We start from the raw sequence: 12,588 nt of genomic DNA on the forward strand, positions 1-12,588 counted from the left end.
CCCCGCCCCCGCGTCAGGCCGCTGCCCCAGCGCACGCGAGGCGCCGAGGCGTCGGGGGCGCAGCCTGGCCGCGCGCCTGCCGGGCCGCGCGGTGGTCCCGCTGGCCGCCCGCCCGCCGGCGGCCACGGCCCCCGCGACCCTGGCTCAGGCCGCCGCACCTCCGGAGAGACCCGCGGTGCTTCGGAGTGTGGTCGCGGGTCCGGCCCTCCCGGCCCGCCCGGCCTGGATGCGCGGCCGTGCAGCCGGCGCCCGCGGCCCCTGGCCCCTAGCCTAGCCACGGAGGGGGCGGCGCGGCGCGGGGTCCGGAGCCCAGCGTGAGGGCGCGCGGCGGCCTAGCCCTGGGCCGGCAGGACAGGTCAGTGCGCGGCCTGCCACGCCGCCTCTCCGCGGGCCTGGTTGCACCGCGCGCTTGCGCTGGATGCTGGATGTGCCTCTTCGAGCGCAGCTGGCCAGGCAGGGAACAGGAGTGGTACCAGTTCCTGTCCGTGCCACACAGCTGCGCCCGGCGAGCGCTGACCTGTCGGCTGCCCCGAATGGCTCTCAGGGTGGCTTCGGAACGCTCAGAGGCACATCTCATCCCCTCGCCATGCCGCCCTCCTAAGGATGTCGCCTGCAAACAGTCCGAATCCCTAACTCCTCCCAGTGAATTGAACAAGGCATCCTCAAACCCAGCTGCCAGAAGAGCTGTCAACTGATACAGTGCGGAGCAGCTGGCAGCCCTCCGCACGCGAGGGCAGCCGGGTGCGCAGGAGCCGGGGCTGGGATGAGCGGACGAGTCCCGCTGGCAGAGAAGGCCCTGTCGGAAGGCTACGCCCGCCTCAGGTACCGGGACACTTCCTTGCTCATCTGGCAACAGCAGCAGCAGAAGTTGGAATTTTTGCCACCCAGGACGTACCTGAGCAGGAGCCGAAGCATGTGGTACTCACAGTATGGAAACGAGGCCATCTTAGTCCGAGACAAAAACAAGCTTGAGGTCTCGAGAGACACAGGTCAATCCAAGTTTTGCACAATTATGTAATTCCAGCGTGGAAACCTGCACTCAGGCGCCAAGCTTTGAGGGGAAGGGGACTGTTGCTTTCAGTTGTCCTGTTTGTTTTTGTTGGAGATCTTAAAGACCATGAAGATTGAGCTGTGGTATAAACCCACGAAACCCAGAGGGAGCTCCCGAGCCTGGGCACTGCTAGACACTGTTTGTTTCCAAAGTCTGGCAAGCGTGGTTCTGACCCTGCAACCCCTACTTCAAGGATCTTGTTTGTTGGTTCCCATTGCTGGGAATAGAACCTGCGTCTCATGTTATAAGCAAGCGCTCTACTACTGAGCTATGTCCTCAGCCCTCAAGTTCTTACGGGTGCTTGAGGAGTAGCTTCTGCCTAGTGAAGAACGAGTCAGATCCATCCACATGCGCGTTACCAGGGGCCGGCACAGCAGAGGTAGGCCTAGTAACAGCTCCGTGGCAACTGCCCTTCGAGTCTGCCACCAGCACAATCCTCACTGGCCCAAACACTGGCTCACAGGCAAGTACACCTTGAACACCTTAACACTCCCAGATTCTAGGCTTCACACAAGCTGGCTGCAGTGGCTGATGACGCCATCACTCTGAGGCTGCAGCTGCCTGCAGTCTGACTTGTCATTACTGCACATGAGTGACAGTGCCCATCCCTGTGGGCAGTCTCCTCAAGTCACTTTGAAAGGCTTGCCCTCTGCTGTGTGGCGGTGCAGATGTCAGGAATGCTTTGTCAGACTGTCCTCAGAGCTAAATAAACTTCCTTAAGCATTCTCCTTCCCTCTCTTATTTTTAACGTGTTCACGATCTTGCTTGGCTTTAGTTTCTTAGTGGTACCTGAGGACTGCTAAAAGCCCCAGGACAGAGGCACAGAGCAAAGCTCAAGTGCCCCAGAGCACCGCCGACCCTGGCAGTGTGGTGCCAGTCTCCACCCTCGGGCCACTCTAATGTGTCCTTCTGCACATGCATCTCCCTCTGCCCAGCTGTACAGACTGGACCTGTGTCCCTGCCTACGATACCAGGCAGGTGGCCCTCTGGGGATTCTGGGGGGGGGGGCAGCAATAGCGTCCAGCTTGTCACCCTTGCACACAGCTGTGCAGGTGCACTGCAAACACCAGACGTCAGCTGCAGCCCTGGCCTTTCTGCAGAGTCAGACTTCCTGCAGTGCCACAGTGCTGCAGGGGGATGCTCGGGGCTGGTGGAGTATCCCATCTGCTAAAGGAAGACTTAGGCAGCAAGGGCTCACCTACCAAGGGGACCAGCATGTGGGCACTGCGCCAAGTCTACTAGGCAGTTTCTGTCAACATGTTTTCAGTTCTTCAGTTTAATTCCCACTTGGGGAGAAAGCAAGCCTAGACTTATCTGGAATACCTGAATGCCACCTGCTCACTGCACCTCAGACCATCCCAAGGACAGTTCAAGGTCAGGTCAGCATAGGACGCGGCACTTACACGGAGATGGGGTCTGAGGACACATGCAGCACAGGGAGGATAAGCACTCACTGGGCCAGTCTCTGGAGGGGTCAGTGGATGCAGGTGACAAAGAGGCCCCCACTCATGCATGGGACAACTGGCGCTAAGCCGCTTAGGCTGCAGGAAGGTGCCATCTGCCCGAAGTGGACAGGCCAGTCCTCTGCTAGAGAAGGCTGGTCTGAATGGGAAGGATCAGTGTCGGCAGGAGTGACGGTGCTGCCTGACCAGCTGGGTGGGGGTGGACGTGCCCTCTGGCCTGTGCTGGGACCCATCGCATGAGCACCTCCTTCCCAGGAAGATCTGGGACCAGTGTTCATGGCCATCTTGAGAGCGGTGCTGGGACCTGGGACGGCCCGATCCCTCATTCCTCCTGCACAGCCTCAACCCCATCCAGACCTGCCCTTGGTGCACTCAGATTCCGTCTGGCCTACTGGACTCGGAAAGAGGGCTGGATGCTTGCACCACAGGAAATGGCCTCAGTGTAGCTGAGGCACAAGGGACACGTGCAGGGGAGGCCCAGCGAGGGAAGTGCCTAGGTTCTGAAGGTAGGGGGGGGGCACGGGCAGGGCGGGGAGTGCACAAGCCTGGTTTGCTGGGGGCCCCAGGTTCTCCCCGACCCACAGGCATACATACTGCAGCCTACTCCAGAAAGGACAGTACTGGGAGAAGGGCGGGAGCTCTCAGGGAGGCCAGGTGACCCTCCTTAAACCTCGTACCTATTCCACAGTGAGGACGGGAGCTGTGGGTGCTCTGGGCACCTCTGCCAAGAGCTCGGAGCCCACCACATGGCTGAGAGGGAGCCACCACGGAAAGCACAGGACAGTGCACACTGGACTTTTTTCTTCTTTTTATTATGAAAACAAAACAAATGCCCCAGGAGAAGGGTCCATGATTACCAGAAACATCAGAGTACTCTCTACCATTTTTATTCTGTGGTGTTGAGGCCAGCATTGCAATAAACAAGCTAAAACTACTTACACCGGACTCGTTTTCAGTAACTGACATTTACAGGAATATACTAGAAACGGCACTAAAAAGTTAAGAAAAGTTACGGTAAACTTGCATGCACATCATACAGAAAAGTAACATTTCAGATATAAAAAGGAAAACGTCCTGCAAGTGTTTAGCGTCATCAGGGACAGCGGTACGCGGGTGACAGCTCGATGCGGCACTGCTCTCCCAGTGACAGTAAAAGGCGTGACGCTGAAAAGAACAAAACCAAACGAACACAAGAAAACGTGTCTTACGGTCTGCAAGCGAGCCAGCGGGGCCAGCAGGAGGGCCTGGGCCGGCCTCCAGGGCTCCCCCGCGGGGCCACGCACCTCCTGCGCCTTCCCAGGGAAGCCTGCTGAGAGCTGCCCTACGGCTCTCCGCACAGGACAATCTAATGGAGCAACTGCAGTCTCCCCAACACAGGAGGATGGGGCGCCAGGCGCCCACAGCCTCACATGAAGGGCCTGAGGGCGTCGCGGACCCTCCGAAACTGAAGAGAAACAGTGTTGAGTCTGGACAGAAGGCCTTAAGTTACAGCACCATGAGCTGCGCGCTCAGTATGACCACCGCAGGGACCCCACAGGAAGGGTGGGTGGTGGACACCTCCAGCGCGGTGGACAGCGGGCCGCTGCACCAACTCCAGATGTCTCTCCCTGGACGGCTCACAGGCGACAGCTTGCCACCTGCAGCTCCCCAGGGGCCCTGGGCTCGGGGCCGGTGCCTCGCCCAGGACTGCACTTCCGGCACTCAGATCCTGTGCGAAGACCTGTCAATTTCGTTGTGTTAATTCCTTGAAGTCACAGTTTAAATATTCTATTAAAGATCTATTTAGAAAATACCTTTGAAAAACAAGGGTAACTTTAAAAAATGGAATTTTAAAATCCATTTATATTTTTACTATAAACAAAACTGACTTAAAAGTTTAACAAGCCAAGTGGCAGAATCGCCAGCACTGGAATCGTGGCAGCTGATCACACTCCCGCACCCGCCGAGGGCTCCATCTGAGACCCCGGGCTGAAACAGCACCCACCTGGGGGTGCTAGCGACTCGTGCTATGTTCACCCAGGCGTGCCTGTGGGAACCACAGACACCAGCCAGGGACGCCCGGCCTCGGCCCCCACCGCAGCCCCGGGGGCCCGTCTGGGGTCTGTGAGGACACCTTGATGCAGCCCTTTCTGGCCTAAAAACTCGAGCAGGTAGCACTGTGTGGTCTCCAGGGTGGCCTCTGGAGATGTGGGTGGCCAGGGACAAAGCCACAGTGCTCGGAGCCCGGCTGGGCAGAGCTGGGCCAAGCTGGGAGGCAGCTTCCAAAAAAACAGAACCTTGCGTTAAACTCTGTATATCATTACTTTTTACAATAGAAAGTTAAAAATCGAGACTTTGATTTACTATACATTTCTTTTCTCTCAGATTACAAAGCTTATGTTATAGAACTGGGGTTCCCTAAGTTGATTTTAAACGTCTTAAAAGAGATCGTGAGTGAATAGAGAGACGTGAACCAACATAGAAACCTAAGGATGCTGTAGCTGAGCAGCGTCCACCTCGTGAAGGCTCCAGTCTTATCAAAACAAAAGCAAACACGGAGCAACCCATGAGAAGGACCAGGACGGCCACCCGGCCCAGGAGCGCAGAGGTGATGAGCACCAGCCCGCAGCAGGGAGCGCGGAGGCAGCCGAGGCCCGCGTCTCGAGGCCCTCGTCTCGCCGCCGCCCTCCTAATGCACTGCTTTCACGGTTTTTTCTTTTTTCTTTTTCTTTTTTTTTTTTTCTTTTTTAAAAAATGACCAATGATGTTAATAAATAAAGTATTTATATATACATAAACTAGGGAAGTGGTTCCAGAGTGTGCGGGGGCAGCCAGGGCAGCACTGATCAGGTGGGGACACACGGGCTGGACTTTTATAGAAAACCACTGAACCTTACAAAAAAGTATCTCTGTTTTTTTTCTTTTCTTTTTTTTTTTTTTAAGCTGAGGTAAAAGTTTCAGTGTTGGAAACCTGTCCGCCGCCCACACAGCGGCTGGGTTCCGTCCTGGAGCTGCTGCCGCCACGGCCAGACCCGAGGGCTGCCCCACACGCCCACCCCGCTCGATGCTCTGCTCTGAGCTGTACCCACTGGGCCTCGCCGGTGGGCACACCTGTCCTCAGCCCCTGCAGAGATGACCGCAGCAGGCACGAGGGCTGGAGCCCAATGGCAGAGACGCCACATGCCGGCAAAGCTTTCAATACAGTACCCATGTCAGAGAAAGTCCCTCTGAGAAGTCTCCCTCCAGTGACAGCCCAGCTTGGGCTGAGAGGGGCTCTGCGAGGTCCCACCTCGCAGGGGTTGTTACCAGGTTAGCAACTGAGGCTGTCGTCTCCGAGCAACTGAACTGAGTGGCGAAGAAAGACTGGGCTGATGCCGCCTCCGAGTCCGTCGCACGCACAGGAAGGACCTCTGACCCACTGGAGCAGACTGGAGAGGTCCTCACGCTGAGTGAAGACCTGCACACCATGGAACCAAAGTCGGTGTGGCCTGGCGCGGCGGCCCTGGCGCGCGGCCTCCGGCCTGCTCTCTGCCTGCCCGCTCACTCGGAGTCGCTGCTGTCGGAGCTGGACCCGCTGGAGCTGCTGCTCCCCGACTCTGAGGAGCTGCTGCTGCTGAGCCGGGACGGTCCCCCGGAGGGCGCGGAGCCGGCCTTCTCTGCGGGAGACACAGGGCAGGGATGCTGCACACCGCCAGGCCACCGTCCACCCACTTCTTGACCCAGTGGTTAGCGAACACTGCTGAAGTGAGTTCAGGAGGTCGGCGAGACCACTTAGGTGCTCCAGAAGAGCAACACCGCCTGCTAAGAGGAACGGGGACCCTGGGAGGGTGCCTGGAGAGCCTCTCGGTGGGTCGCTGCCACCGGCTGACGGACAGCGGTGCCTGGAGAGCCTCTGCCGCTTTCCTCGGTGTGCGCAGGGCCACTGGCCTGACCTAACACTGGGCAGAGGGGCCCTGCCAGGCTGCGGCTCTCAGTGGGCATATGCACAAGTCCAGGCGGGCCTGACCAGCCACAGATCTGGGTTCCTCTGACCACGCCCCCCTACCCCGCTGAGGTGTCTGGGGAGAAAAGATCATTGCTCTTCCTTACAGGTCAGAGAAGGGAGGTGAGGAATCAAATACCCGCTCGCCCAACCCTGAGTTTCAACATGCACCAACCAGAGAGACCAGACTGGGCAGCCTCCCGGCCTTCGCCTGGCTGGGGTGGTCAGGGAGCTCATTGCAGAGGCCTGGGAGGCTGCCCAGGCAGACTCCAGGCCCTCCCTGCCAACAGGGCCATCTGCCCCGGCCTCTGGGACCAGGGCTGGTACGCGTACTTCACACCTGGAGCACCCGTGTGGCCTGGGCTGGGGCCACACAAGTCACTTGGACAAGTCGAGGCTTCAGGGGCCAAGGGCCTCATCTCAGCACAGCTCAGTGGCGGACCCAACCGCAAGTGGGCTCTGCTGGACGCTCACGCCCCTCCTGACCACTGTCCTGCAGACAGTGGGTGCAGGGCCACGGTGTGGGTACCTTTCTTGGCGGGCTTCTTGCTGTTCAGTTGCCCGCTGACATCCTGCAGCCGCTTCTCCAGCTCCTTCTTCTTCTCCTGTGCCAGCTCCTCCTTCGATTTGGCCGCCTGCTTCTTCCCGCTTGTTGCTGTGTAGGGACAGACGAGCACTGAGACCTGTCTAGGGGCGGTAGCCCAGACCTCCACTGCTGTGCACCACCGCCTGACCCCCAGGGCCAGCGCATTCCCAGGGCCCAGCTGCGCCCAGACCCCAAGTAGCAGAAAGGACCAGATAACAGGGAACCGCACTCTGAGCTCTCGCCGTGTGCAAAGCCTTGTTTTTACCGCTCCCGAGGGGAAGAGGCTGCACAGGCTGGGAGTGCAGGCCGAGGCTCAGCCCCTGCCAGGTGCCCTCAGGGCACAGGGTGGGAAGCCAGGCCACCCAGGGCCCCGCCCAAGGGCCTAGAAGACAGGGAGGAGGGCAGAGGGGAGGGTGCAACCCCGCCGGGTGACTCACAGAAGGGCTTCCTCTGCTTCTTCTGTAAGCAAGACTTGACGTATCTCTCCAGCTCCCGCAAGGTGGTGGGTTTCAGAGTCTCAAAGTCGATCTCGATCTCATCGGGGTTGGAGTCCCTGAGCGAGGGCTCCCGCGACTGGATGATGTGCACCACGCGGCCCAGCTTCTCGCCTGGCAGCCGGTTGATGTCCAGGCTGAGCTGGCGCTTCTCATCGTAGCTCATGGGCAGGCCCTCTTCCTCCTCCTCCGAGTCGTAGGACGCGGACGCCTGCTTGCCGCCCTTCTTCGGCTGTCTGAGGCACAAGACAGAGAGCATGGCCTCCAGTTCCCTGCCACCACAGGCTGGATGACACCCGGGGCAGAGCGGCTGGGCTGGCCCAGTCCTGCTTCAGGGTCAGGTCAGGACCGTTGCCCTGGGCTGCAGGCTGGTCCTCGCAGCACCCCACAAGCACTCCTGACCCAACAGTCGCAGTAGGTGCCATTACTGAACCACCCAAAAGGTGGCAGGCGGGGACAAGAGGGCTGGGGCCTCCAGATCCACCACCGGCTGCATGACGGTGCGCGGCCCAGGCACAGCCCCTGTCAGGGAGGAGGACGAGGGCAAGCCTGCCCCACGTGCAATGAGGGAAGGCAGAGGAAGACGACGGCCATGTCTGCCTCGGACAAAGTCGGCTTCAGAGCGAGGGCGTGCTCGGGGACCAAGGTCAGCTGACCGAGAGGCAGCTGAGGGCCAGGCCTCAGGCCCGGAGCAAGGCTGGCGTGACAGGCAGGGCAGAGCCCACACGCCTCAGAGACCTGGACCATTCCTCCAGGCAAGGAGCGGGCCCAGCCACCAGCACCCGAGCTGGCCTAGAGCTCGGGGACTGTCCTCGGGGGGACCTCTGCTCCCCAGGACAGGCCACGTGAAGTAAACCCTCACTAACTTAAAGTGTCAGGATCACAGAGCAGGCGCCCAAGCCCTGATGGAATCAGACAAGAAAGAAGAACCAATCACAGCTGGAAAGATGGCCACGCATGCAGAAGTTGCCAGGACGATTCCAGACGACCTGTTGGCCAGAGAAGAAGCCTGAGGAGGAGCCGCAGAATCTGGACTGAAGGACGTACCGAGAGCACTTCCGCAGCCAGCGGCCGGGCAGTGTGACGCCCAGGCGAGCTCCGCCTGTGCCGAGAGGCAGCAGAGGGGAGCAGACCAGGTCTGCAAGGAAAGCCAGAGCGAAGAGCAAGCCCGAGCGAGCTTCGGGAGGAAAGCAGGCAGCCCCGAGACTGGTGTGGTCAGCAGCACGGACACACCCCCTCCCAGACTCTCCCAACACAGTTCAAAGGAGAGTCAGCATCTCCCGGCCCGCCGACGCAGCACGACAGAGGAAACCACGCACGCCTGTGTGCAGACAGCCGTGGAGAGGCGGGAAGAGACCGCCCGGTCAGCTCAAGCAACCCATAACCCAGATCATGAAAAGGCCCAAGTTCATGCTCACGGACTTTCCAACAATCAAAGCCTCGGGTCCAGACAGTTTTGCTGGTGAATTCTACCAAACATTTAAGAATTTATACCAGTCCTACAAATCTACCCCAGAACACAGAGAGGAGGACGCTCACATCTTAATAGTCCCTCATCACTCCGGAGTATTGCAATCCATCTTTTTTTTTTTTGGTATTGGGGATTTAACCCACGAGCACTTAACCACCGAGCCACATCCCCAGCCCTTTTTATGATTATTTTTTAAATCTTGAGACAGGGCCTCACTAAGTTGCTATTGCTGCCCTGGAAGAGGGGATGCCTCGACTTCCCGGCTTTTATATGCCACCATTTTTGAGGCCAGCATTATACTGATACCAAACCCAGACAGTATAAAGAAAGCTAGTATCTGCATCTCCCTCCATGAGAAGAGAGGGAAGGAGACAGGGGAAGAGCGGAGACAGGACGGAAACCCCGACTCTTCCACTCACCACCTCAATCAATGGCCGCCCAGCCGCCACAGCCCGAACCCTGGGACTCCACAGTCCTGCATCCACACCAAGGCCTGCCCCTCGGCCTCCAAACGGCTGCCAACTGCCACACCACCCGCTGCCGCTCACCACGACCACCTCCCATGAACCCGCCCCCACAACGGTCAGGGTCCGGCTCAGCCCTGGCTGCTCTCAGGCAGGCCAAGCTCGCAGCCTCAGCTCACCTCTTTCCGATTTCAGCCAGCCAGTTCTGCCCCATCTCCCAAAGGAACACATCTGCTGTCCCAGCCTCTGCCACCAAGCTGCCCAGCAGAGGCTGTCCACTCATCCATAGGGAGAGCATCCTGCCCTACCATCCTGCCCGCCCTGCCGATCCTCCAGGTGACCATGGCAAGAGCCAAGTCAGAAGGCTGGGTGCCGAGGCACCACCCCACCACGCTGACCCCTGCCTACAGTGGGCCAGAGACAGCACACAAGGCCCCCAGAAAAGACCCTCGGCCCAGGTCAGGAAAAGGCTTCGAGTATTTTGATGGACAGAGATCAAGGCAAGCCAGAGACTCTCCCAGCAGAGGTCTGGCTGTGCACTCCGTGTCCCTGTGACCTCCACCCATTTCCATGCAGCTGAGCCTCAGCCCCACGCCCGCCCGCTCTCCAGGGCAGCCGTGATGGGGGCCCACCTGCTGGCCGCAGTGGTGCTGCTGGCCTTCTTGGCTGGGGCCTTCTTCTGCGGGGCCTGCTTGGCGGGCGGGGCGCCCTTGGCCTTCCTCTCGTCCTCAGGCTTGGCCTTGTGCTTCTCCTTCTCCCTGTCCTTGTCCTTCTTCTTCTTCTCCTTCTCCTTCTTCTCCTTCTTCTTCTTTGGTTTATTCACCGGGGCCTGAGACAGGGCGGCCAGTTGCTCATGCACAGCCTTCAGCTGGAAGAGAGTGGGCAGCTGAGTGGGGTTCAGGCAGGCCCAGGGCACAGGCCCAGCTGTGCAGCGGGGACAGCTGGGCAGGGCAGGGAGCAATCCTGACCATCTGCCCTGACTCCGGAGGCTGCTGGCGGCCACTCCACCTCTACCTGTTTCCTCACCTATAGAGCACAAGTTCCCACTCCCCAGGGGGCCGGTCACAGTATGCACAGAAGAGGTGGCCACACACGACGGCCCACAGCTAATACGATGACTATTATCATTCTGTGTGTGTGTGGCACTAGGGATTGAGTCCAGGGTGCCCTGCCACTGGGCTACACCCACGGCCCTCCTTGTCTGTCTTCTATTTTGAGGCAGGGTCTATTGCCCAGGCTGGCCTAGAACCACCGCCCTCCTGCCTCGGCCTCGTGAGTGGCTGGGGTCACTGGTGTGTGCCACCATGCCCACGGACTGCTGTCTCTGAGGTGCGGGAGGCTCTGGAGGCACAGTGCCTGCACACAGCAACCGCGCCACAGGCACAGAACGGGCAGGACCTGGGGCCGCAGCCCTTGCCAGCACCCGCCCCGCAGCCAGCAGAGCTGGGAGCCGTGTGCTCGTTGCCCAGCCAGGACAGAGGGGCACCGAGAGCCACACCCTGCAGGGAGCAGATGGCCGTCCCCACCAGCAAGCAACCAGAGGGACTTCGTCAACCCATGGCCTCTTTTCGTCCCAACCCAATGTCCAGCCCAGTTCTGGTGACCAGCCCTGCATGTGGCCAGTGCTCCCTCTGGAGCCCCCTTCCTGACTCGTGCTGCGCCCACTCCCCGCAGGGCTGGCTGTGCTGGGGAGGGGTGAGGGCAGATCTGCCAGGCCCCCCAGGCAGCCCCTTTCTGCTCAGAACCAGAGCCCCCAACCCCAAAGTCCATCAGGTCTCTGAGAACGTCCAGGGCACCTGTGTCCACAGCACGGTGCACACCTGGGAGGGTGCCTGGTTCCCCCACAAGTCTTCCAGCGAAGCCCAGTGAGGGCCCACCAGGCCGCGCTGACAGACGCACACAGGCGGAAGGGAGAGCCATGGCTGCAGCAGATCCTAGTGACAGGCCTGAGCCCAAAGGGCACAGGGCGGACCTCACCTGCTCCTGGAGCTCGGCCAGCCTCGTGGCTCGCTCCTCCTCCGAATCCGAGCTGCCCGAGTCAGAAGAGCTCTCCTCGCTGCTGCGGCTGCTCTCCGTGCCCTTGCTGACCACAGGGGCTGTGGGGGTGGGCAGCGCTGGTGCCTCCACAGGCTCGTCTGGCATCTTGGCAAACCTCATCTCAAACACGTCCTGGGGAAGAACAGGGGCCACTCTGAGGACCTGGCACCCAGGGGCAGCCCCCGCCACGGCCACTGTTCCGGAGGCCCCCGAGCAGCACCCACAGCTACTGGGCTGCTCGGGATGGGGGCCTGGGCCGGCCTGCCCGGGGTGCTGCGTGAGCCCCCGGCTCGCTGCCCTCCCGGCCCAGGCAGTTTCCGAATGCAGGCCTGGGAGCAGGGGCACAGAGCCAGGCTTCCAGAGCCTGGCACCCAGCTCCCTCAGTTACGTCTGCAAGCCTGTGGCAGATGTGGTGTCCTGCAGCCCCCAGGCCCCCTGGCTGGCCGCCGAGGAACAGGAAGAGTGCCTTCCTCGAACCCTGAGGGCCCCCCAGCCTCCGGACCTCTTCCCTCGGTGTCAGCACAGGGCCTGTCTCCCGACAATTAGCTCCAAAACTTGGCTCAAGAGTGAGTCTTGTCCTTTCAAACTTGGCTGAGGGCCAGGCTGTGGCTCAGTGGTACAGTGCTTGCCTAGCATGTGCCAGGCCTGGGTCCACCCCCAGTACTGCAAAAGAAAAGGGGGGCTTTGGAAAGCTCCTCACTAGCTCCCACAGGAGGACCTAGGCCCGCCAAGTCCCTATAAGTGAAGGTCACCATGCAGGGGCAGCCCAGGTTGGTGTCCCACAGTGACAAGGACATGAGAGAAAGTCCTCTGCTGTGCGGACACTGCCTGTACTGGCTCACACGATGGCCCCACCACTAAGCTGGGCCAGCTTCCACAACCGCCCACTCTGAGTTCTGCCTCCAAGAGATCTTCCTCGTGGGGAGAAGTTGTCCCCAGACGTAGGCTGGCCCTCCAAGCCCTGACCTAGGAAGACAACCACCCGAGGCCATTCCCGGCGGGCAACCTTGTTGAAGGCACTGGGGCTCCAAACCCTGGCCTGATTTTACAACTAACCCCAG

At 60.1% G+C, this 12,588-nt stretch overlaps 2 protein-coding genes across 4 annotated transcripts in view; one reads left to right on the top strand and one right to left on the bottom strand.

Moving 5' to 3' along the window:
- Positions 1–5,203, top strand: Brd3os (BRD3 opposite strand). Its single transcript, XM_047524229.1, has one exon. It carries the CDS (start codon positions 764–766, stop codon positions 1,016–1,018), a length of 255 nt encoding a protein of 84 aa, XP_047380185.1. The 5' UTR covers positions 1–763; the 3' UTR covers positions 1,019–5,203.
- The window catches only part of Brd3 (bromodomain containing 3), a 26,566-nt gene continuing 19,177 nt past the window's right edge, over positions 5,200–12,588 (bottom strand). For all 3 annotated transcript variants that reach the window (XM_047524226.1, XM_047524227.1, XM_047524228.1), the window contains exons 8-12: positions 11,468–11,659; positions 10,123–10,358; positions 7,499–7,791; positions 7,005–7,130; positions 5,200–6,149 (exon numbers count right to left, since the gene is read on the bottom strand). In XM_047524226.1, the coding sequence (XP_047380182.1) occupies positions 6,034–6,149; positions 7,005–7,130; positions 7,499–7,791; positions 10,123–10,358; positions 11,468–11,659 (963 nt within the window). In that variant the 3' untranslated portion in view covers positions 5,200–6,033. The remainder of the gene's footprint in view (positions 6,150–7,004; positions 7,131–7,498; positions 7,792–10,122; positions 10,359–11,467; positions 11,660–12,588) is intronic.

The sequence above is a fragment of the Sciurus carolinensis genome, chromosome 14, assembly GCF_902686445.1.
Source record: "Sciurus carolinensis chromosome 14, mSciCar1.2, whole genome shotgun sequence".
In the NCBI taxonomy this organism is placed as follows: Eukaryota; Metazoa; Chordata; class Mammalia; order Rodentia; family Sciuridae; genus Sciurus; species Sciurus carolinensis.

Coding starts and splice junctions, on each gene's coding strand:
- Brd3os (XM_047524229.1), top strand. CDS start 764: ATGAGCGGACGAGTCCCGCTGGCAGAGAAGGCCCTGTCGGAAGGCTAC.